Below are 26445 nucleotides of genomic sequence, written 5' to 3'. Positions count from 1 at the left end.
GCTGCATGACATTGAGAGTAAATAAATGAAATGAATTAATCTACTGACTGCACTGTGATGCATATTTATTTGTCTTTTTTATTTCACATCCTTGTTCAATATAGTGGATGGTGAGCCCCTGCTGATTTCGCCAGCTCTACAGTCCTTTATGGTGCCCCTAAGGAAGGACACTCTTGGCTTTGATCAGGTCAGCAAGATTGTTTCATCTGAGCATGCTCACCTGAGGCCCACTGCTGTCTTGTGCTCATTGTATCACCTTGCGTTTGTGTGGTTAGCAGGGGTATTACTAAGATCTCTGGCAAACCAAGAGTTGTATAATGTTGGTGTCCTTGAAGCTGTCACCCAGGAATATTCACACTTGTTTAAGCACAGAACTTTATCTTTTCTTGCAGATCAGTCCTGTGGCTGTCCTTGCCACAGGATGCCTTCACATTGCATTGCTGTCTGTGTTGCAAGGTGCTGCAGTTTAAATCCAGCTACCCAACTATCTTTAAAATGAAATAAGATAGTGTTCTAGCCTCTGTTTCCCATTAAAACTTCAAAGGTATCAATCTGTAAAGGCAAATGAAATGACACCGGTATCTGAACTTTGAAATATTGTGTCACTTATGAGACGTCCCCTCTCCAAGCTTCTTTGGAAATTTTCGTTATGTGCTAGAAGTTGTAAAGCACTATTCATGGGAGCGTTCTACTTCAAGAATTTTTTATGGCTTCAGGAGTAGCTGATATAGAAGCATACAAAATGTTGGGAGGCTGTAGTGCTATGAGGCAAGCTACCCTCCCTGCAGTAGAGGCTCTCTCCCATTGCCTCAACCAGCACCCACAAGCAGCATTCCTCTCCTGCCTCCTGTCATATTGGAGACAAGGTGTTACCTACTATTTATTTTGTCATGACTCCCATCACCCCTGTTGTCTTAATTTCCTCTTTTTGTCTCCTTTCTTATTGCGCGGCACATTTCCAGAGGCAGTTCTGCACGCCCTGCATGTCACATGAATCTCCGAGTTGTTCCCACTGCTGCTGGCTATTTGTGTGCCAGAGGCAATGCACCTGACATGGAAGTACCATTGCGCATGACTTCATCCAGCTCGTGGCAGAATTGGCTCCTTCAAGGAGAAGGGCATGCTGGCTTTTGTTTGCATCTTCAACTGTTTTCATGGTGTACATCACTGTAACACTTTGCACACACAATTGTCGCAGTGGGATCTATGCACTGTGCTTGTCCGTTTGCAATGCCCAGACCTGGTGAAGGACTTTTTAAGGGAGGGTGGTAGGGTAAATGGATCATTTTGGTTTTAGGATCCTTTGCAAAATAAGTACTGTATATGTTAATCTCAAATTTTGTCTGCTGAATGAGGATGCCTTTTAGCTTAGGGGCCCTGCAACACTTTTTAATATAGTGAGAAGACATTCATGACTTATCTGTCAAATAGGCTCCTGTGAACATGTCAGCCAAATATTATTGCATTGTATGCAATGGGTAGATTGCAATCTTGTGTCAAAAAAAGTGAAAAATTGCTTGCTCTCATCTTCGGGTTGACAATGAAATGTCATCATCGCAAGCAGTGAAGTCCGCCAACCGCTATTGACTGATTTCGTGATCGTGAGAACATTCTGAATAATACTGTTATCACTAATTTTGAGGTAAATAAATGAAAGGTATGTATGTCTGCCATCTCAAAAATACAGAAAAAGCATTTCATCTTTGCAGTGCCAGTCTACGCACAACAGTTGCACATAGCTGCGTGACCTCCAAGATAGCAGCAGCACGCTGCATAGCCTAGATGCTGTGGCCATCACAGGGTACTACGAAGAGCCCTCTCGCTGGCGAGAGGCTCAACTTTCGGGCGGAGCCTTGCCCCCTTGCCACCTCTCATGTGTAGCTTCCAGTGCACTACTGGAAATGAAAGGAGAGAGAAAGCCGCTCATCAGTGCAATAGCTTGGTCTGAACATCATCAATACTTCTTTTTTGGCGAGTTGGTTCATCTTGAAACATATGGGCAACAGCGCAAACAGACGACCACAAGAAGGGAGACACGTACACACAAGCGCTAACTGGATTTATTGGCAAGGATAGCACACCTTATATATGCCAGAGTGAAGCAAGGGAAATGAAGGGGAAAACATGTCAAGAGCGAGAGCGTGCCAACAACACAAGCGCAATACAGCCAACCAAACACAACAAAACACAAACAATTATTTTTCTTTTTCTTGGCAATCTGAACCCTCAATAGCCACATCCAGAAGATCAAATTCAGCATCAAAGGGAGCAAGAGAAGGGGTGCTAAAGTGGTGCTAAAGTGCAATGAATGTAATGAAACAAGGAAACAACTCAATGCCACATGCACAAAGAGTGTTGTGTTTGTAGGAAGAGATCTTAATGAAATGCAGACATGGTGAGACTGCCCAAATAATTTGGTTTGCCTAAATTGAGACAACAGATTCATAAGCTGACTAAAACTAGAACATTCTTATTGAATGAGAGAAACTTATTGAGCAGAACTTATCTGCCCTTGTGTTCACTCAGTGAATAGTACCTCTGCACAACAACCACGCCTCTCCTGCAGCAGGATCTTTCGAAACAGTCCCCACTTGCATTGGTCTTCGTTCCCGGAGACTCCAATAAGTGTTGTCAACCTTTATATTTGAACAAAAATTAAGTGTGAGGATTTGAAGTAGTGAATTTTTTATCTTGAATACAGATTGAATATCAAAGATTATTTGGTTCATATTCAAAATTTCGAATATTTGCATACTCCTACTAAAAACTTTTCTTTGGCACAGTGTTACTTGTTATAGAAGATTTCCATAAAGTATTTACAGAAGTGTGTTACACTTCTGTCTTTTGGTGAAATTTCTTTTATGCAGAATTGTGCTCTGAGTGGCTTTAAATGAAGGTCCAGTCAGCTGGGCAACTCACAGTGAGTAGCAAGTGAAAGATAATCACAATTTGTACAGTCAGTTACAGTGACAGCAATGAAACAAAGGAACTGCACATGAATAAATGCATGTGTGAAGGTGGTTTCATTGTGTAATTATGGGATATGAAAAGCTACTGTCAATATCATTCTTTTTAAAGGATGAAATATTTATGCTGCAACACCATACATCAAATCACATATTAATATGCAATGTACGGTGTACTAGTAATACAATGGCAAACATAGTGAGCTTCACAAATGGTGGAATAGAAGCACAGGGTTCATGATAATACAGGTTTTTGTTTTTGTCTTCGCCTTTGATGTATCTGTCATTCTAATCAATGTATAGTAACTAGCCGAGCGTCTGTTACATCTATTAAAATTGGCTTTGTGTGAAAAACTTCACCACCACTTCTCTTTATTCTGGTGCAGGTCTACCTCATCAACCTGGAGCGTCGGCCAGAACGGCGCAAGCGCATGGAGTACTGCTTTGAGGAGCTTGGCGTCGCCTTCAAGTTCATCGCTGCTGTCGACGGAAAGTAAGTCTTGCAGGGCATGCTCCTAAAATATCATTACTGGAAAAAGGACTACAAATGTTCAAAAATTCCTCTAGCTGCGATGTGGGTGCATGGCCAGGTTCCTTTCCATTAGAAGTAATTAAACTGTAGTCAAACGACATCTTCCTAGACAAGTACAAGGGAAAAAATCTAATCAATTTCTATAAACCACCCACCTCTGAGCAGCTCTCAAACTTAAAGGGACACTAAAATGAAACACTGGATTGCTTTAGATTGATAAAGTATTGTTGAAGAGCTTTACTTTTGTTGATTTCATTGTAATAAGTTTATTATTAGAAGAAGCGTCGGTAAAATTTTCATTTTTGAAATTTGCGCTGAAACCTTATGGTGGGTCTGTCAGTGTGATGTCACAGATTGCAAAGTACTATGTTTGAATGCAGTTAGCATTCTTTGCCTACTTCAGCAATTTTGAGCCTATCTATCTATCTAGCCTCTTACGCCTACCCACTGGGCCAAGTTGTCTACCAGCTTGGGCTCGTGGTTGTGATGCCGTCATGGTTGTTTGATTATCTTCATTTCAGCTTCGTAATCTAACTCTTATCATGCCGTTGTTGTCACACCTCTAACGCTGACCAAGCGTTCCGACAGCTTGGCCTACCACCACATATGTGCTAATGATAATGATGCCATTGTGGTCATGTCGTCACGCCATCGCTGTCATACAGTCGTCATGGATCCGTTACCACACCGTCATCGTGGTGCCGTTGTTCCATTGTCATCTCTCCTGCTTAGTCATCCGATTCTCATCAGGCTTTCATCATCATACTTTCGTAGTCATCTCATTCGCCTCATACCGTTGTCATGCAATCGTTGTCATACAGTCGTCATCATGCATCGTTGTGATGCCATCACGGTCGTTCTGTTGTCGTCATCCTAACTTTGTCAACTGACTCGCCATGCTGTTGTCGTGCCATCATCATCACATAGTCGGGGTTATACCAATGACGTCATGACATTGTCATCACGCTGTTGTCTTACTATCTTTGTTATATTTCAGAACGTCATTCCATTGGGGTCATCTTGTCACACCGCCTTTGTCATTTCATAAACATCGCTTCTCCCTGCCATTCTATCATAATCAAGCTGTCATCCTTCAACCGGGATTATGCCAACGTTATGCCATCATCATCATTGCATCATCGTCAGACAATTCTGATCATGCATTCATTGTCATACTGTCACCGTCATGGTCGTTCCATCATCATCATTCCAGCTTTGTCATCTGGTTGTTGTCAGCCGTCGTCGTCACACCATCGCCACCACACAGTCTTTGTGATACAGTTGTCGTGTGAGCGTTGTCATACACCTTGTCGTTGGCTCATCGTCATCATGCCGTCATCGTCAAGCTTTCATCGTTATACAATCGTCATCATTTCAGGATTGTAATCTCATTGTCGAACCTCATTGTTGTAATCTCATTGTGGAAAATGGTGTTGTCACACCGTCTTCGTCGTTCCATCAACATTATTCCTTCGTTTTTTTGTCGTCGTCACTGTGTCATCATCAAACAGTCATCATCATGCTGTCATGCTCATGTCATACATTCGTTGTCAAACATTTGTCGTCGTGACGCTGTTGTGGCTGCTCCATCGTCGTCATTCTAACTTCGTCATCTGATTATTGTCGTGTGGTTGGGCCATAGTCATTGTACCGTCGTTATGCCATTGTCCTCATGCTCTTGGCATGTCTGTCATCGTTATGCTATCGCGAATATTTTAGAATCGTCATTGCAATGTTGGTCTTTGTACCGTAGACATAATTCCTTCTTTGACACTGTGTTATCATCATGCTGTCATGCTCATCAGTGACCTTGGCATGCGAGTGTGATAGCAAAGTGGGCTGATGCGGGGAAGAATGTATGAAGCATATGGCCGAAGCAACAGAAGTCCCACAGTGACTACTACAGATTGTAAACAAACATATTTTGATCAATAGGGTGTGTCGCTTCATTAATTGAATGCTAGTTTCATTACCATGGGCAGTCATCGTTAGATGGGTGCTCCTGAAGTTTTTCGCATTTGGCCGTTATGGTTCAGTGAAAGTTCTTGAAACTTTTCATGCTCACTCTTTGGCTCTTATAGAATACAATGTATTCCATCTTTACTGGTAAAAGCTTAACTAGGCCTGAGCAGACGTCATAAAAATCCATGATGTCACGGTGGGCTAGTGTGGGAATTATAAGGTGGCGTTGCCACCCTTTAGTTTTTGTGTCTTTTCAGGCTTACCAAGCGTCTTCTTGCAGTAAGAGTGGCTTTTTAGGTATTGTGAAGGGGTAATTTAACAGCGCAGTTCAGGTAATTTTGCTCTTTAGTCTCTCATTAAAGGGCCCCGCACCAGGTCTGGCCATTTTGAGTTGACAAGCGCAGAGGATACAATGCATGCTAACGATCGTGTTTGCATAGAATTACAGTGCCACGCATCGCGGAAAGGTCTGAAATTTCAATCTGAATGCTGTTTTTCCTTTGCCTCGCGGCGACCATGCTTTAAGCTGGACGGTGACGTACTCGTATCCGCAGTGTGACATGGCTCATGGTGACACATGACTTCGAGAATTATTCAAGGCACCATCTGTTATTTGTGTGATCTGTTGCTTGAATTGACGAATTGAAGTTTAGAGAAATAATAAAACATACAATCGGAATGTCTGCATGTTTTTTGTTTTACTTCGCATCGAAGCAAGAAAGATGTACTTCCGCTTCGTCTGCTTGTTCCCACGGTCATGTGGTCATGTGCGCAGGCACCGAAACTATGCCATTTTCTATCGTGTTCCAGCGCGGGATCATGCACTGTAATCCGCTTGTGTCTGCCTCAGTATTCATATAGCACTGACTTATACCACTAGTCATGTGTCATTGTGCACAGCGTGCAAAATCGTGCGCTGCGTGAAATGAGACACAACAGCTCACGCGCAATGCCATCAGCAAAAGTGTGCAGCACCAAAAAAAAAAAAAAAAAAAAACAGAGAAAAAAAAAATGAAGGCGGGGCCCGAGACGTATGCGTCATGCGATCCTCGACGTCCGGTATGGGAGAACGCAGGGAAGGAATTTCACTTGCGGAGGCTAGACGGGGCAAGTGTTTGCAATGAAGCTCGCCTGCTGAAATCATGGGTTCTCGGCACTGAAATATTTCTATCTCGACTATTAATGAGCCGATTTGAAAAATTTTTGTGGCAGAACGCTCGCTATAGGACACGTAACAACTCCCAGCATATAACCAAAATTTGTTATGGGGCCTGGTGAGGAGCTTTTTAAAACAATTTGCCTGGGGTATCTATAAATTTTCGGCACTACTTTGTAACAAAATTTTCTCTAGAATGAAGAATAGGAAGTCATGATACAGGGCCAACTGATGAACACCTGAGTGCTCTTCTTATTAATGGCTCATCAGGCTTGCCGCCACATTTCACTATAATAATAAAGTCAAAGCATCAGGCCCACCGCTAACATTAGACCCCATCTTATGTTGTGGCCATCTTGGTAACAGGAGGCAAACTCCATGCATTCAAATATAGTACACTCTGCTTAATGCAGCTGTGCGGCATTTTGCTGTTGTCAGATGCTTTTCAACTTGTGCCTATGTTAATATTGTAAATATGTTAACGCGATAGCGTTAGGAGCCCCGTGTCACAGAAAATCCGGCGTCAGTGTCCGGCGTTCAGCATCGACTGTCTTTTTGGCAATAATAATTCGGAAGCACGCATACCCAACCACTCTTTTATAACATAAGTTGCTCATACCTTGTGTTTCATTCTTTACAAAGTTACTCCTCAGAATTTTGAAGATGGCAGCCCACAAACAAATGTCATGTAAAAAAAAAACACTGACAGCACATACCTTTTATGTTCGATCTTCTCAGACTGAAATATTAAAAGTGCAAAACAGTAACAGGAGATCGACCCACACAAGAAGGCGCGTTTCTGCGAGAAAGTGCGCCTTCGTGCATAGCGTTTGCCGCCAGCATTTCCTGGTAAACATTATTAGTACATAAGCTACAGTTGCCCGAAAGCGTGAAAAGCAGTCGGGGACCTTTGAATGCTATCGCATTCCACTCCTAAAGGCAAAGCCCAAGCGTCCTCCAAATTTTAATGTGCTAATGTAAATATGTGAATATTTAGTTTCCCTAATATATTTGTTTGGTAAGGACACTGCTCTGCATTTATTTATTGGCATGTTATCACCATTGATATATTTTTAATCAGCTGCTTCTGGTTTAATATGTTGCAAATTGTATCCGTTGTGATTTGTGTTATTCTGACAGTAAATTGTCGTATACGGTGTATTGTACGTTGTAGTCAGCGGTCAATATTCTTAGCTGAAAATTAAAATATTGGCAAATTGTAGCGCATAAAAGCACAGACATGACAGATGATAGATGATCGCTAACTTGTGTCATCTCGGTTCTTCTGTATATCTGTTTTTTTCTGTGCTATAAGTTGCCAATATGTTGAACCAACAGGCCCAAAGAGCCACAATTTAAAAAAAAAAAAAAAAAGCCTTGCGTTCGGTGTGTTGCTACACCACGTACCCGAGCACACGAGGGTTGGACCCTCCCGCGTGTAGCTGTGCATGGCTTAACCGTGTCTGTGGAAAGGGGGATCCTGGGGGTTGAGCTGATGCCAGATGTTTGGACCTTTAAGGCCTCCCCCCCCCCCCCTCGTTGGAGGCAACACACCTCTTTGGCCTCTGCTTCACATAGACGGCACCTCCAGACTGACCCACCTGGAGGAAATCGGCAGTCGCCCTTTCCTGTCCCCCTCTTCAATCATTTGCTTTCTCTTTCGCTGTTTCTTCTTTCCTGTCTTCTTATTACTTCTTCTCATTTCCGTATTCTGGGTGGCAACGGTTAATCTGGTGCAATTATCCAACCTTGGGTATATTATATTAGGTTATAGCGGCAATGCATGGCTGGTGTCTGCAGGTATTCTTCCAACCTTGTAGCGTCCCTTTGTTGGGCTTGGTGGTGGGTGGCTACCATCGTCGCCAATTTTCCAATGCTATATGGCAAGCGACGTTCCACCATTACCTGATCGCTCCCTGAAGAGGGGGCACACCGATGAAACATTCACGTTTTTCATGCAACCAAAACAATCTTTTCCCAAGTACCATGTTGTACACAGTCAGCATGATGCCAAAACAGTCAGAATGACCTCACCATTTGTTGTAGCGAAATGTCTCACGGAGGCAATTGGCCCAGGCTATAATGTAGCGAAGATGGGAAGTGGCGATATTCTTCTCGAACTTCGCGACAAAGTACAATATGACAAACTCTCAAAACTTGTAGCATTTGGGGAAATTCCCATCTCAGTGGGCCCACACAGGTCCATGAACACAGTGCTTGGGGTCGTCTCGGAAGATAACCTTCTCGAACTGAGTGAAAGCGAACTACTACAAGGATGGCAAGACCAGAACGTAGTGAAAGTGCAAAGGATAACTTTAAGGCAAGATGACAAGCAAATACCTACCAAACATTCATTACTTTCGGAACCAGCAACCTACCTGAAACAATAGAAACCGTCTACTGCAAGCTTCGTGTCAGGCCATACATCCCACATTTGCGTCGATGCTTCAAGTGTCAGCGTTTTGGGCATGGGTCGCTAACGTGTAGAGGGCGTGATACTTGTACCCTAAGTGTAGTTAACAGGACACGCTTCGGACGCCTGCACTTCAGCAATGCGCTGTGCCAACTGTGAAGGAGATCACCCTGCCTACTTGCGATTGTGCCCCTCGTGGAAAAAAGAGAAACAAATCATAGAACTGAAAGTCAAACTCAACCTACCTTTTCCAGAGGCACGTAAGTGTTTCGCTCTCCACAATCAGTCCAGTCCTTCCTACACCGATATGGCGCGCTGGGGGGCCGTGCCACGTCCTTCGGCGGCCGCCGAAGTCGCACGAAGTGTGATGGCGACACGTCACCAGCCCCCCCCCTGGCAGGAGCAGCCAGTGCTGTTCCGCGCCCAGTCAACAAGGACCAGCAGACCTCCGTGCCTGCCAGTCCCAGGGCCAGTGCCCATGCAGACAGGCCCGACAAACCCCAGAGTGTGCCCACCGAGCGGGCATCATCTACCGCCTATGAAGAGGCGATGGATACAGTCAACACTCCTCTGGTGTCCCAGACGCCGAAGGGACAGTGTAACTCCGGGGAGCGTGCTGGTAAAGAAGGAAAATCCTGTTTTACGGGGCCTGGAAAGGCCTCGTGAGCTAACTTGAACTACCTCTCTCGACACACATTACAAAACACTTCCAATATGGCTACACAAATTATACATTGGAATGCCAGAGGTCTACTCCACAATCTGGATACATAAATGATCTCCTACACAAATTTAATTCAAGAGTGTGGTGTGTGCAAGAGACACGCCTCAATTCTACACACACAAACTTTCTGCGACAATATGCCATCTACCGCAAAGACCGCAACGACGCTCTCGCCTCATCGGGCGGGGTCGCCATAATAGTTGATAAGGGTATCGCCTACCAGCAAACGTCCCTTGAGGTAGTTGCAGTCAGAGCAATGCTTTTTAGTAAGCTGCTGACAATTACTTCTTTGTACATCCCACCCAACTGTCAACTCTCCAAAACTGAATTTGAAAGCTTTATTGCACAACTTCCGGAGCCCTACATTCTCGTTGGAGACCTAAATGCTCATCATACCTTGTGGGGTGACTCTCGATGTGATGTGAGAGGGCGTCTGATTGAAAATTTCTTCTTAAGTACAGGTGCATGTTTTCTAAATAAGAAAGAACCAACTTTTTACAGTGTTGCAAACAAACCATTTTCATCTATCGATTTAACCATTGCATCAAGTACAGTCGTGCTGCACTTGGAGTGGAAAGTGCATAAAAATCCATATGGGAGTGACCATTTCCAGATTGTTTTAAAAATGAAGAAAATGGGACGAATGCTCTACACAGGTGCCCCAGTGGAAAGTTGAATCAGCGAACTGGCAGCAATACAGAGAGCTGACATATTTGACCTGGGATGACATTTGTACGCTTAGTATTGACGATGCAGTGTCATATTTAACTGCATTTATTGTCGACGTAGTGTCAATTATGTATCGCACAAACAAATGCGTCGCCTATTAAACAATGTGTTCCCTGGTGGAACAACGAATGTAAGAAAGCGTGAAAGAAACAAAATAAGGTTTGGAATCACCTCCGTGACTCTCCGACTACAGAAAACCTTATCAGCTTTAAGAAAATAAAATCTGAAGGTAGAACACGCCGCCGTGTCAAAAGGGACAGTTGGCAAAAATACATCGCCGGCATTAATTATTATACAGACGAAAGAAAAGCCTGGAACAGGGTAAACAAAATAAATGGCCGTGAAACTCGTCCTCTACCATTAGTAAACACGCAAGCAGATACTCTTGAGGACCAGGCTGATTGTCGAGGAGCACATTTCGAGCATGTTTCCGGTACATCTGATTACACAGATACATTCCTAAAATACCAGCGACAAGCAGAGCAGCTGACTGGGTCGGAAAGGCACATCCAATGAAGTATACAATCGTCCATTTAGAATGGCTGAGTTCCAGGCCTCACTGAGCTGTTGCAACAAGTCTGCTCCAGGAAGTGACAGAATAATGTATGAGATGATCAGACACTTACATCCCGAAACCCAAAAAACACTACTGTCACTCTTCAACTCCATGTCCTCTGCTGGATACATTCCGTTCGCCTGGAAAGAAACAATCGTAATCCCTATTCTCAAAGAGGGCAAGGACCCTTCCTCACCCAACAGTTATAGGCCTATAGCTCTGACAAGTTGCCTATGCAAACTATTTGAGAAAATTATTAACCGTCACCTCATCCATTTTCTTGAAAGCAACAAGGTACTTGATCTCTTACAGTGCGGTTTCAGGGAGGGTAGATCCACAACAGATCACCTTGTCCGCATTGAGACAAATATCTGTGATGCCTTTGTCCACAAACAGTTTTTCTTGTCAGTATTTTTATATATGGAGAAGGCATACAACACAACCTGGTGCTTTGGAATCCTTCGTGATCTGTCTGAAATGGGAGTTCGAGGCAACTTGCTGAACGTGATTCAGAGTTACCTCCCCTATCGTACGTTCTGTGTTAGAGTTGGTAACATTCTGTCTCGTCCTTTTACACAGGAGGCTGGTGTTCCACAAGTTGGTGTGTTGAGCTGCACTCTTTTTATTGTCAAAATGAACTCGATCCAGACTGTCATACCACGTACGATGTTTTATTCTGTATATGTGGATGACATCCAGATAGGTTAGAAATCATGTAATCTAAGTATCTGTGAGCGACAAGTACAGCTTTGCTTAAATAAATTGTTTATGTGGGCGGACGAAAACGGTTTTAAACTACACCTTCAAAAAAGTATCTACGTCCTGTTCTTTAACAAGAGAGGTATACTGGCGGACCCCGTAGTAGACCTCAATGGAGAACGGCTATCTGTGAGCCGTGAACACACATTTTTAGGGATCCTTTTAGACAGCAAGCTAACTTTTATACCACACCTGAAGTTTCTTAAGGCAAAATGCCACAAGACTATGAATCTTCTGAAGCTCTTGTCACGCACATCTTGGGGAAGCGACAGGAGATGCCTTATAAAGTTGTACAAAAGTCTTATACTAACACGGCTTGACTATGGAGCAATAGTCTATAATTCTGCTGGGCCTAGTAGTCTGAAAATACTAGATCCTATCCACCACTTAGGCATCTGCCTTGCTACAGGTGCCTTTAGGACTAGTCCTGTGCAAAGCCTTTACGTTGAATCTAACGAGTGGTCTCTATACTACCAAAGGACATATTTAAGTTTTTTGTATGCCTTGAAGGTAAAATCAGCTGTGGATCACCCACGTCATTCAATTATTCATGACTTCTCCACGACCACGCTGTTCCGTAACCACCAAGCTGTGCGGCCTCCTCTGTCCCTCCGATTGGAAGCACTCTCAGAAAAAACAGGGGTCCCTCTTTCAGAGAATGTTCTAATGGCTCCTACTCGGCTTCCACCACTGTGGGAGTGGCAAACTATCCAATGTGACATATGTTTCTTAGAAATATCGAAACGAGCACCTGAGAATCACATACAGTCACATTTTCTTGAACTTAAAGAGGAGTATTCCTGTGATGAATTTTACACAGACGCTTCGAAGTCTCCTGCTGGTGTTGCTTACGCAGCCCTCGGACCCTCATTTTCAACATCTGGAGCACTAAACCCACACAGCAATTTCTTTACAGTTGAAGCATATGCTACAGTCTCGGCTATTAAACACATAAGGCTCACAATTGTCGCTAAGGCTGTTGTCTTCACAGACTCATTAAGTGTCGTGAGAGCCCTAATTAGTTTATGACATCATAAGCATTCCATTTTGAATGACCTGTATAGTTTGTTGTGTTCCGCATATATGTGCAACCAAGAGATTGTCTTATGCTGGATACCAGGCCATAAAGGTATAAAAGGCAACATAGCTGCTGACAAAAACGCTACGTCAGTGAGTTTTAGTGACACCGATGGTAATGTCCCCATCCATGCCACAAAGCTAAAGACTTTTCTACGTCATAAACTGAGGAGTCATTTGCAAGGAGAGTGGGATACGCAAACATTGAATAAGCTACATATGATAAAACCAAAACTAGGGAACTGGATAAGTGAGAAAACAGCACGGTACAAGGAAGTACTTCTTTGCCGATTAAGAATAGGACACACTTACAGTACTCACTCTTACCTCTTGACTGGGGGGAATTCTCTGACTTGTAGTAGCTGCGACAATAGTCTGACAGAATTTCCCTTCTGCATATCGGGAAAATATACCTCTTCACCCTGCATTTTTTTCTTAGCGATGAATTGCTTTTTAATCTGCAAATAGTCTTAGATTTTTTAGCCGGAACTGACACTGAAAATAATTTGGCCAGGTAATTTTAACACGTGATTAACAGCTCTTGTATTCGAGGGCTGTCTTGATGCTCTAGTGTCACTGTTGTTTCGTTTTCGTATGTGTTTACCAAAACACAATTGCCATTGCCCACATCCCTAACTAGTCAGTGCCGTTATTTTAGTACCTATATATTTTACGCCATTTACAGCGACAGTGTTTAGGCCCTTTTACAGCCATGTCACACCTACCATGATGAATTCATTGTCCATGCCATTCACAATAAATCCTTAAAATTACCATTTGTCTTGGTGCTCTTTGGCCATAACTGGACCTTGCGCCATTAAACACCACATATCATCATCATCATCATCATCATCATCATCTAAAGAAAAGCCTTCGTAAATATGTAAATTTTTTCCCCGACCTCATGTATATTGCACTACATGCCTTGTTTCAGTGCTGTCCCATGTTTTCTTTGTCGCATGTGCGATTTCGTTTCTTCTCCTGTTCTCTGTAAATAATATGAGGTTCCTATGTGTTCTAGAAGGCTTTTAACATCAATGCGTTCTTTGCCACAACTCTACAATGTGGTTAACATGTGAATAGGGAGTGTCCACAAAAATAACTTGTACCAGCTGCCTCCAGCTTTTCTTCTTTAACACTGCTCTAAAACCTGCGATGAAAGTCTTACATTTTATGGCTTGACAATTTGGTTGATTAGCTGTTGAGTAACTGAATAGCAGCGAAGTCGCGATTAACCTTTCAACCAGATTATTTGGTTCCATTGCACAAGAAAGTCACCATACTGTGCCATCCAAAAATGCTTTTGCGCCCCTTAAGATGTCTTGAAGTACCTTGCCATCTTAAGAAATAATGTATCCAGTACGGCAGTGATAATTATTCATAAAGAGCATACTGCAAAATATAGAAATTAAAGCTCTATAGCTGCGATTGCAAAAAAAAGAAGGAATGAGGCCACTTTTCAAACATGTAGTTGCATAACGTTGTCAAGGCTCACTTTAATGAAGTACGCCTATACTCCCCACTTTCACGAGTCATCTTTTCTGGCAACTCCTAAAAGGTAAACGTCATCATGTAAAAAATAGCGCAGTACACAGGACAGAGAGCAAGTCCAAACATAAGGAGTGCTCTCTGTCCTGCGTAGTCTGTAACTTTATTTTTGACAATGCTTTACCAACTGGCCTACGCCTTTACGCTGCTGAAATATAAACACTAGGCACACAAACAACAACACAAATTCATATAAATACCGGAGTTAATGGTAACTATACACTAGCGAAATACACTAGCGAGCACAAAGTGCTCTACATAAAAAATGCCGACACTCCCCAGACCACCTCAACATCTTGGGGACATATGATTTGTGCAGATAGAATGACTGTGAACAAGCAAGGAAACTGCATGCTGCCTGTAAATCTCAAGAAACTTGTTTGCCACTACGATTGCTTAGTATTTCTAATCAATATACCCACGGAGACACCACGATTAAATGTGAAATTCTGTTCCTAAAATAATTATTTCACATCTTTACTGGACGTTATGCCAGAGGGTGAATGTAACTTATAAACTAAGGAATTCTTTGAAAAATAAAGAATCTTGATTATTTGGAACAAACGTTTTAGGCAATGCTCAGTACTGTTACTTATGTTTACGAATTTTTTTTCACTGGTACTATATTTGTTTATGTATTGTCTGGCCCACGTCACCACCATTGATATCCAGTCCGGCCTCTTCGTGAAAAGGTTTGGAGACCCCTAGCCTAGATTAACATACTCTTACGCTGATGCTAGAGGCTGAACACCAATAATGAGTTCTAGCTCTCTTGCTAGGATATTGAACAGTACCTTTGTCTTCTGCATATTAATCTCCAACCTTACTCTTACATTTTGTTGGCTGAAGTTCTCAATACCTTGTTGGCCAGTTATTTACAGCGTTGCTGACTAAGACAGTGTCATCTACAAATCACAGGTTTCTGATATTTGCCATTGATCCTCACTCCTAGTCCTTCCCAATTTCTTAGCATGAATACTTCTAAGCATGCGGTGAAGAGCGTTAGAAGGATTTATCTAGTTATTTATGTATTTGTTTATATATATATATATATATATATATATATATATATATATATATATATATATATATATATATATATATATATATATATATATATTATAACCTCAGTGCCAAATCCATCACAGAGGGGAATGGTTACAGTAGTTAACAAACAAAATACATAAAATAAATGCAGTGAGTTGGTAAATATATTACAAGAGCTTCTGATTGTACAATTTTAGGTAATACTTAAGAGTATGCTAAATAAGTGGTTATGAAACGGAAAACATGATATATATATACAAGTACAGTGTGTTATAAATGTAAAGAAGAAAGATAATTGATTATAAAATGCTAGCTAAAGAGGCTAGAAATCTTTGGTTATCATATATAGGTTGAAGTTCGTTCCAGTCAACGGACAAGTGATGCTAAAAGGACTGAAAAACAGAATTACCGTGACTTGATGCAAGATAAACCTTACAGCAGTGATCAATTCAAGGAGGTGTGCATTGTGGTTGAGAAATGAATTAGTCGCACAGAGTCGAATGATGCTAGAGATTGTGAAATATGTGAAGTGCAAGATTTTGTGGCGAAATTCTAGTAGCGCAAGGGCCTGGGTAGTTTTCATAGCAGATACATTCGCAGTTCTACATATTAAATTACACAAAATGAAATTTTGCTATTCGAATACTCTTACAAAAACAGTTGTATTGGTCCTAGATCTCCACTAATCCTGGTACGCTGACGTACCGGCGCTGGGGTTTCGGCGCAAAACTCAAATACTGATACTTGGACCTTCATTTTCTCATCTAATAATCAAACTATTTTTTTGAAATGACTGCCTGCAGGGTTCTCAAACAATGCTTCATTAGTCTAAACTGATTTATTGTTTCGCTTTAGTGTCCCTTTAACGTCGACCTAGCGCGCCCCGACGGCAAGTGGATTGTATTCTTCCTGTGAGAACGATTTGGAATTGAGCGCTACACGGACGTCAATTTGCCGACCGCACGTCACCGGTCGTATATAGATTTAACCTTTGGAAAGAACTTGTCTAGCATAGCAGTACAACCGATCGCGGTGTACCGTGGCAACCACAAAGCCATGGTCACTGTGGTAACGAATGAGACAAAATAAAGACGATAACAACCACGAAGTTACATCTATGTGGATTTATTCAATCAATATGGCAATAACCACATAAATAAATCTAGTTGTCAATATAGTCATCCCAATACAGCTTCGCTGGTTACCCCTTCACAGTGTGTAAGGGCACTCAATTTTTTTTCTTCTATACGCTTATGCGAATGCAAGGAAATTATTTATTCAGGCTAGATCACCTGGCTTTAGCAGTTTCAACAACAAAAAAAGAAAACCGAAGCCCTTATTTATAGATTAATGAGTACGACGACCGCCATGCACCTTAGATACGAAGAGCACCCGCCGTGGTTGCTCAGTGGCTATGGTGTTGGGCTGCTGAGCACGAGGTCGCGGAATCGAATCCCGGCCACGGCGGCCGCATTTCGATGGGGGCGGAATGCGGAAACACCCGTGTACTTAGATTTAGGTGCACGGTTAAGTATCCCAGGGGGGCGAAATTTCCGGAGTCCTCCACTACGGCGTGCCTCATAATCAGAAAGTGGTCTTGGCATGTAAAACCTCATAATAAATAATTAGATATGAAGTGTATCATTCAGCACCCTGAACCTGTAGCATCCTTTGTAGATAGAATAACGTGCATGGTGACAGTCAGGTTTGGAAGGTCTCTCGGTTCAAATTTTAGTGCCGTTTCTTACAACGGAGCAGCTTGGGTAGTTCTTTTTGAATTCGGGTGGCATGCGGAGCTTGACTTCTTTTGGCAGAATGAACACGCACTACTGCAGTTCGCCTTTGGTGCATCGCGGGCTTTAATACTACGTTTTTTTATTGCGATAGCAATTATATGGACACTCCAGGCCCATTACTGCTGACGGCGTCGCCGTGAGCTTCCTATAAAGTCCAAGGGCGATAAAATCGCCGCCGCGCGTCGCGTGCTGTGTGTGCGAGTGAAAGCGTGCGAAGGTGAGCCGGCAATTTCGGCTTAACCTCGCTCACTAAAGGGAGACAAGCGAGGAGGTAGCGCGCCGTCTTCCGTCGTGCGCAAGAATCCGGCGGGAGGGTAGGGAGCTGCGGCGCGTTCTACTCCGGGTTGCCCGAGCTGCCGCGCCCGGGCCGCGTGCTGTCCGGCCGCGTGCTGTGTTTTCGCGACTTAGTTCGCGTTTATGCGAGATGCAGCACGAATGTCAATTCGCTCGCTGCTGCTGACGCGCTTCCTTACTCCAGCGATTTGACAGCGAGTTTCCGCGGTCATCGAGTGAGATGTGTTCATGTTTACTTGTGCGCGTGTGTCTCCATGCGGGTTAATTCAGTTAGTAAGCGAATGTTTCCTAGTTTATACAGCCGATAAAGTTATTACCCTTAGCTGCCTACTAATTTGCTGCCGAAATCGATGCTTCGCCCTTCGGGCGAGACGGCGACTTTTCTTTTGTCTTGCCGGCTTATCAAAGCTTCGCTTACACCGATTCCCACAGTGCCTGGGATCTGAATGTATTTTTCTTATAATATTTCAGGCAGCTTGAAGTCTCGCATAAAATATTACCCCAATGGCACTGAAGGAAATGCCGAGGTGGTGCTTTGCAAGCATCTAAGTGTCCCAGGCGGCAACTCATTCTTCAGTTTTCATTGGTAGAGGTGTCAGATCAGACCAAGTTATTTTTGATTCTGTCAAGATACGGAAAGGACTGTTACAAGAAGTTTTTCAAAACAGCTTGACTATATTCGCGGACAACTTTCTGTGGCTATGAAGGGAAAGCTACGGCGCGTGGCTGCTGCACATGTGTTACCGCGTCAAGTATAGTCCGGCAGTGTTTGACAGTGCTTTTGGTTGCTCGGAACAGACGCTGAATCGACGCAGCTTCCACGTGCGACAGTTTCGCGTTTCCCCAGACGCGGAAGGGAAAAGCCGCAAGATAACTAAACCTTTACTGTATTATTGAGCTGTTGCTAATAAGTTGTTTGTTTTCTTTTCCCCAGCCTAAACTACTGTGAATTAAAACGCGGGACTCTTTTCAGAAGCGCTCTGACTTGTGCGCACTTAGCCTCCGTAGCTTTCCCTTCATATATCCACAGAAAGTTGTCCGGGAGTATAGTTCACAGCCTATTAAAGAATACTAGCTAGGTTTTTCAGTCGGTCTTAAACTTAATCTCTCCTTCTCTCTCATACATACATACATACATACATACATACATACATACATACATACATACATACATACATACATACATACGTTAAAACAGCAAAAAACAAGAAAAGGTAAAAGTACCTCTTCCCCTACCAGTCACGCAAACGCACGCCCGCACGCACACACACGCACGCACGCACGCACGCACACACACACACACACACACACACACGCGCTTTACTTTACTTTCCATCGCAGACATGCGCCAGTGTCTCGTTCGTTCGCGGTTCGCGTGTGCAGGCGATCGTCCTCGTTGCTTTCCCCTTCTCGCGGACACGCCCTCGTTTTGTCGCCTTTTTTTTCCTGCTAAGAAGACAGCTACTGCGTGCTCCTACAAGAGTTACGGAAAATGGCGCCGTCTTTTCTGCTCCCTAGCTCTGAACCCCTCATCATCTCTCGCCTGCACAATCACCACTTCTTTCCGCAAAACAGGACGGGGTTGTTGATGGGAAGGGTCGTCCATCCTGTGCGGCTACAAGTCTTGCAAGATCACGCGCGGAGCCCCTTGCCGCAATGCCCTGCGACCCACGCTTGGCAAACTTTCGCGGCACTTCGCCACTTAGCGTTGTGCCGCTGCGAAGGCGCGCCTGTGCCTCGAACGCCGGGTGTGCCCGAACCCCCTTCCGGTCCGCAACCGTGGGCAGAATTTCAATCGGCCGCCCGTATCACTCTCGCTCACCCCTTTTCATTTCTGCGCGCGCGCCTGCAGCGAACTCGGGCGCAGACCCCCCGTAACGCGCGAGGCTCGGGCCGTCAAGAGCGCAGAGTATGCGCGTGGCGAGCGAAGATTTTTACTCGCTTGCTTGCGTGCCCCTTTGGAGCGCCACGCTTCGCTCGCGGGGGGCTAAGTAACGAGGAGAAAATTCCACGAGTCACTTATTCCGCTTCCGTATAAGTAATGTCAGAGCCCCAAATGTTTCCAGCTTTTTGTGTGCGCGTCTTTGACAGATCCGGACCGTAAACCAGACGGTCTTCTTCGGAATAATAATTGCCTTGCGTGAAGTAGCCTCCCATTATGCTGTGTTCTCCGGTCGTTTCGGTAGTATATATATCGAACTTTCTTATAAGCCGTTATCTTAGTATCAGGCTAGCGAGTGGGCTGAGGCATCATCAATTTCTTCACCGTAATGAAAGTGGCTAGCTAGGTTATGTTAGCACGAAAGACGCGTGATTTGTCGTTCGCGCAGGCAGACTATCCCCTTAAACCGTGTTTAAATTATCTACTTGAAAGGTGAAGAACGCGGATGATGCATCAAACATCGCCCGTGATGGCACTCCTTAGCTCAGTGGCTACGCATTTCCAGGCAAATGAAGGGCTGCAGGACAGTCGTCGAGCACGCAACGGTCACATTGGACACGCCCTTTAGCTTATGCGCCAAACAAGACCACGTAATGGTGTACACGACGCTTGACACCCTCTTCAGTGAGTCACGAAAGGCGACGGCAGGCACGTGGCGGGGCGTACAAAACGGACGCTCGTTCGGATATTAGCCGTCACACTCGCTTGTTTGTACCATTCGCAGCCAACTGAGATGGCGATGTCTGGAACAGTGAACTGAACTGGAGGTTCGAAAAGCGTGCTCGTTCAGGAAAACAAAACGTCTTTGCCAATACAAACGAGGAGGTGCGCTGCAGAGACCTGCTGGCTTAGATGAGGCACTTTCTCCACATAGATACGAATGTAAGGCATAAACTGTCGCCCATGCATCGGCTTAATTCTGCTAATTCAGTGAACGATTTTCACATAGAAAACGAGTCGGTTGTCCAGAATAAAAGAAAAATTGAACTGTATACCATAAACGGTGACGAAGCGTGTGGGACGGTACGAACAGGTAACCGCGTGTTCGCTAGTACTGAGGAACACGGCGCTGATGCTGACAAAATATGGCGTGACTGACGTAGGGCAAAGCGACGCGGCGCCCGATGTACTATGTACAATATGCGATACGACTGGACAAACGTCGCGGTTTCTGTACACAGCACTACGCTGCGACTCGAACGCTATATCCGGCTTGTGTCGCAGCTTACTTTGACGTGGCGTTCCCGTGGGAACGCGCCTTTGGCCAGCGCAGTTAAGCAGTCGTTGGCGGGGCTAAAGCGCATCCGTCAACATCTTGCAGAGCCGCGCGACCAGCGCGGACCAAGGGATACGGCGGCGGCGAATGTTTACACGACTGACCGACGGCCTGTTTACGGCCTCGGGGTCTTGAGAGATCGCACGCCATCACCTCGGCGTCTCTCGTGGGGCTTATATGTAAATAAAGAATGTATCCTCTTTGGTGGAAACATGTCTCTGCCGTGTGCCTGAGCCGTGGAAAAGCACCTTTGTACTTGACAATCGTGTACGAACAACGAAAGGCTCCTTGCAAGAACGGTCTTTTTGTTTTTTTGTCAAGCAGGCCTAAGGGATGGGTAAGAGGTAAGACCGAATTAGGAACGCGCCGAATGTGCATCTTGCACTAAGCCACTGGTATTTATCCCGAGTCTGCGTCTCTTCCCATCAGCATTTAATGAGAGTCTGGTTTCTTAGAAGCATGTTTGCAGCGGAGACAGGGGTCTCACTGTCGAGGCCTCATATAGGAGTGACTATATCGCTCAAACGGAAGGTGTAGTACAGGCTGTTGAGTTAAACGATTTTGCTGCAGTAACGCAGAATTTTCACTCGTGCTTATGTTGCGCCTGTCTGTGCAGTGCGCATGTCTTTATAGTGTCGTGGCACCCGTAGAATTTCTTGCATCGTTTTTTTTTTTTCGTCAGCTGGTGCCATGTGACGCTGGATACGTGCTGTTGGGGACTCGGTGCTGACGCCCGTTATTGCAAATGGGTCGCAAGCCCCAAGGGTAGCGTTGGCCTGGCGGCCTGGGGCACTGGAAGCATCCGAAGGTCCCGGCAAAGCATGAGTAGACTGGTAACAGAACAACTTGTTTATTCTAACATAGCAAAAGAGCGGCCGGTCAGTTCGACCGAAGTGGAGAGACGGGAGAGCACGTAACTCAACAGTACAAATCGGAGCCTCTCTCCTGGCGTCCGGGGACAGCTGCTCTTATACTCTCGGCGTCGCGGGCCAGAAGGAAGGTCACGGGATGAGCCCACGCGACGGCGGAGCATGAGCCCACGCGACGGCGCGCACGGTCGAGCCGAGAGACATGTTGAGCCGAGTGTAGTGACGCATCGCCAACCCGCCGACGGACAGACCTCCTGGCTCCTCACTTGGGGAGCTCCGCTCCCCGGCTGCCGCGCTTTGACAAGCGTGGGCACACACACACACACGCACACACGAAGACACGTGGCACTGAAACACGCCTGGACACGCTTGGCGGGGAGGCGTTGCGGCGGCGTCGAACGGGCCAAAATGTCCGCCGCTTTGAACGAAGCCCCGGCGTCCGTTGCATCCGCGCCGGCATTACCGCGCGTTGTAGGCGAAACGTAACAGACCGCCCCGCCGGGGGAAGGAGATCCCGATGGTCAGGGGACTGCATCCGCTGTCCGGAGGGATGTCGCTCGATGATGCTCATAACCGAAGTCGGGCGTCCTTTGGCGTTTCTTGAGCGCAGCGCACAGAGAAGGCCTCGTTCTCACGTTCAGGTGCACACAGGACACTGCAAAGTGACTTCGGGAGAGTTGACATTTTTGTTCTCGTTTCCGGCAAGCGTTAGAACTACGCCGAAAGTCAACCGCTCAGTCAGCAAGCACGGCACAACCCTCACTAAGCCCTGCCAGGCTCTTTCCCCTTTTATACTGCTGCCTAGTTCCTTACAGTAGTTTAGCAGCACTCAGAACGCGTCCACAAATCGGAAAATTGCACTAGAAAGCACATCATCACTTTGAAACACTACACGAAAGCAATAGGTTAAAAATCCTGCCTCAGGAAGAAAAACATCAGTAACAAGCAATTTTGAGGCTGATTCCCACGTTAGGGGCTTCGACTTAAGCCATCGGCGTTACCGTTGAGACTCCCTTTTTTGTAACGCACCTCAAAGGAATATTGTTGCAAAGCGAGGCTCCAGCGCAGGAGGCGGCCATTTTTGGGAGAGATGGTCTGCAGCCATTGGAGAGGGCAGTGATCCGTTTCAATGATAAACCTCGAGCCGGCTAGGTAACATGACAATTTCTGAACGGCCCACACGATACACGCACACTCTTTCTCGGTGGCGCTATACGCCTGCTCACGACTCGTCAGCTTACGACTAGCATACAGGACGGGGTGTTCTACTTCTCCATTTTCCCGTTGGCACAGCACAACGCCCATGCCTCGCTCACTAGCATCACACTGAACAACGAACCCTTTTGTGTAGTCGGGCGATCGTAGCACAGGCTGGCTTGTTAGGGCGCTCTTTAGGGCGCTAAAAGCTCTTTCCTTTGTCTCATCCCAGACGACTGTTTGCGGCTCTGTCTTTCTTAGAGCATCCGTTAGGGGAGCCGCGATATCAGAGTACCTGGGGATGTACCTCTGATAGTAGCCGGCGACACCTAAGAACGACCGAATATCGGTCTTCGTGCGCGGTTGCGGGAAGTCTCGCACAGCGGCCACCTTTATTTCAGAGGGGCGGCGACGACCCCGACCAATCACGTGTCCGAGGTAGACAACCTCGGCCTGTGCTAACTGGCACTTGGGAGCCTTGACTGTCAAGCCCGCATCGCGCAGGCGGGTTAGCACTGCCCGCAAGTGCGCCATATGCTCAGGCCAGGATGCGGAGAATATCGCTACGTCGTCTAGATACGGTAAAGCGAATTCTTGCTGTCCCCGCAACACTTTATCCATGAGGCTTGAAAAGCAGTATGGCGCGTTCTTCAAACCAAAACTCAAAACTTTAGGACGGAATGTCCCCATTGGTGAAATGAACGCCGCATACCTACTAGCCTCTTCTGTAAGTGGAACCTGCCAATAACCCCTGACAAGATCTAGGGTGGAAATAAACTGAGCGCTACTCACTCTCTCAAGGCGCTCCTCGATGTTAGGGATCGGATAAATTTGATCCTTAGTGATGGAATTAAGCCTGCGGTAGTCGACGCAAGGACGAGGTTCCTTGCCCGGTACCTCAACTAAAATCAAAGGGGAGGTATAATCACTCTCACCTGCTTCAATAACACCGAGCTGTAGCATTTTCTTTACCTCAGCCTCCATAATATCGCTCTGGCGGGGTGACACCCGGTACGCCTTGGATCGTACTGGCTCTGGGGAGGTAAGTTCTATGTCATGAGTAAGGACAGAAGTCCTACCAGGCCTCTCAGAGAACAGACCTTGAAACTCTTGTAAGAGCTGGTGTAGTTCGGTTTTCTGCTCAGGCGACAGCGATGCTTTACTTATTAAGTCACTAATGACTTGATCGGTGTCTTTCCTGTTCGTCACTGAGCCTAGTCCCGGAAGCTCGACCGGAAGCTCTTCGGGAACGTTTACCATCATGCACACCACTGCTTCCCGTTGCTTATAGGGTTTGAGCAGATTACAGTGGTAAACTTGCTGTGCTTTCCGCTTTCCTGGCAGACTCACCACGTAGTTAACGTCCGACAGTTTTTGAACAATCCGTGCTGGGCCCTCCCACTGCACGTCGAGTTTGTTCTTTAGCGATGTGCGCAATATCATGACCTCATCGCCCACCTCAAAACGACGGGTCCTGGCTGTCCGATCATAATAAACCTTGGCCCTCTGCTGGGCCTCTGCCATTGCTTCACCTGACAACTCCTGTGCCCTTCTTAAACGTTCGAGGAGCTTAAGCACGTACTCTACCACGACTGGGTCGTCGCCCCTGCCTTCCCATGATTCTCGAAGCATGCGAAGCGGAGATCGCAGCGAGCGACCGTACACCAGCTCAGCTGGCGAAAACCCCGTAGCCGCATGCGGCGCGGTCCTTAATGCAAACATCACTCCAGGCAGACACAGCTCCCAGTCAGTTTGATGTTCAAAACACAAAGCTCTCAACACGCGCTTCATGACGGAGTGGAGCTTCTCAACGGAATTCGACTGGGGGTGGTGCACTGAGCTGTGTAACAGCCTTACCCCGCACCTTTCGAGAAAGGCTGTCGTCAAAGCGCTAGTAAACACTGTACCCTGATCTGACTGGATTTCCGCAGGAAAACCAACTCGCGCAAATATGGACAGTAGTGCATTGACTATCTCAACTGAGCTGAGTTCTTTAAGCGGCACTGCTTCAGGGAACTTTGTCGCTGGGCAGATCACAGTCAAAATGTGTCGGTACCCCGTGGCTGTTACCGGCAGAGGTCCCACTGTATCAATAACGAGCCGTCTAAAAGGCTCCGTAATGATAGGTACCAACTTCAACGGCGCCCTCGATTTGTCCCCTGGCTTGCCCACCCGCTGACAGGTGTCGCATGTCTTCACAAAGTGGTCTGCGTCCCGAAAACACCCTGGCCAATAGTACTCTTGCAAGAGACGGTCCTTAGTTTTCTTAACTCCTAGGTGTCCGGACCACGAACCCCCATGCGACAAGCGCAACAGATCCTGACGATAGCATTGAGGCACGATCAGCTGATCGAACTCCACTCCCCTGCGGTCTAGATACTTCCGGTACAGGACCCCACCTCTTTCCACAAAGCGAGCATTTTTCTTGGCGATACCTTCCTTGACAATGCAGCGTATGTTTTCTAGGCTGCCATCCTTCTGTTGCTCGGCTATCAAAGCCGACCGGCTGACTTTTAGCAACCTGTTTAGTCCGTCTGACGTAGGCGCGATGAGCAAATCTGGAGACAGCTCTTCTAACCTTCCCGTGTCGGGATTTTCCTCTCCAGTATCTGGTGCCTTTAACGCTACAGGCTCAATTTTATTCAGTTCGGGCGTGCTCTGAATACCAGCTTGCTGCGCCTCTGACCCTTTCTCATCGTTCAACAACGTCGGCCCCGCAACTACCGCCTTTGCAGCGAGCTCCCGAACCTTCGATCTGGTTAAGGCCTGAACGCTAGCCTCACCAAACAAAAGCCCCTTCTCGCGCAGGAGGTGATCGGTGTAGTCGTCCTTGCGTCGACCTGTTCGAAAATAGGTACGGGTACTGGGGGGGCAGCATAGATGACACTGCGGCCTCCGTCTCAAGTGCTCCGAAAGGTCCTTCAATAAGCACTTTTACTACCGGCAGACACACGCTATGAGCTTCCACTGCTTGCTTGATCCATGCGCACTCGCCCGTGAACATATCGGGTTCTACGTAAGAGGGGTGAACGACATCCATCGTAGCTGCGGAATCGCGAAGCACTCGGCACTCTTTCCCGTTCACGAGGAGGTCTCGCATGTAAGGCTCGAGAAGCTTCATGTTCTCGTCAGTGCTGCATAAAGACAAAAACACGACTTGTGTTTTTGTTTCTGGACACTGCGCCGAAAAGTGACCCGGCTTCTGGCACGTATAACAAACGCGCGCTTGCCTCGTCTCGAACCGCTTTCTGCGTTCGGCTTCGGTTGCCGCCGTCTCCGTACGTTCGGTCGGACTGCTTTCACTCGCATCCGAACTACGTGTGTCCCCCTTTGCTCTCATGGGCGTGAACTTTGGCCTCTCAAACTTGGAGCCAAATTCACCCTTTTGACCGTCCTTAGCTCCACGAGCCCGACGCGTCACAAACTCCTCGGCTAGCTCAGCGGCTCGAGCCACCGTACTAACGTCTGGCCTATCCAAGACCCAGTACCGCACGTTCTCAGGTAACCGACTATAAAACTGTTCTAGCCCGAAACACTGCAGAACTTTCTCGTGGTCACCAAACGCTTTCTCTTCTTTGAGCCACTCCTGCATGTTTGACATA

The 26445-nt window shown here is 46.0% G+C and overlaps 1 protein-coding gene across 4 annotated transcripts in view; it reads left to right on the top strand.

The window, feature by feature from the left end:
- The window catches only part of LOC126547435 (glycosyltransferase 25 family member-like), a 361867-nt gene that overhangs the window by 39076 nt on the left and 296346 nt on the right, over positions 1 to 26445 (top strand). For all 4 annotated transcript variants that reach the window (XM_050195438.3, XM_055063007.2, XM_055063006.2 and 1 more), the window contains exons 7-8: positions 105 to 187; positions 3353 to 3459. In XM_050195438.3, coding sequence (XP_050051395.1) covers positions 105 to 187; positions 3353 to 3459 — 190 coding nt within the window. The remainder of the gene's footprint in view (positions 1 to 104; positions 188 to 3352; positions 3460 to 26445) is intronic.

This window comes from Dermacentor andersoni, chromosome 1 (assembly GCF_023375885.2).
Source record: "Dermacentor andersoni chromosome 1, qqDerAnde1_hic_scaffold, whole genome shotgun sequence".
Taxonomy (NCBI): domain Eukaryota; kingdom Metazoa; phylum Arthropoda; class Arachnida; order Ixodida; family Ixodidae; genus Dermacentor; species Dermacentor andersoni.
The sequence above is the reverse complement of the archived record's forward strand: the minus strand, read 5'-3'. Positions and strand labels throughout refer to the sequence as shown.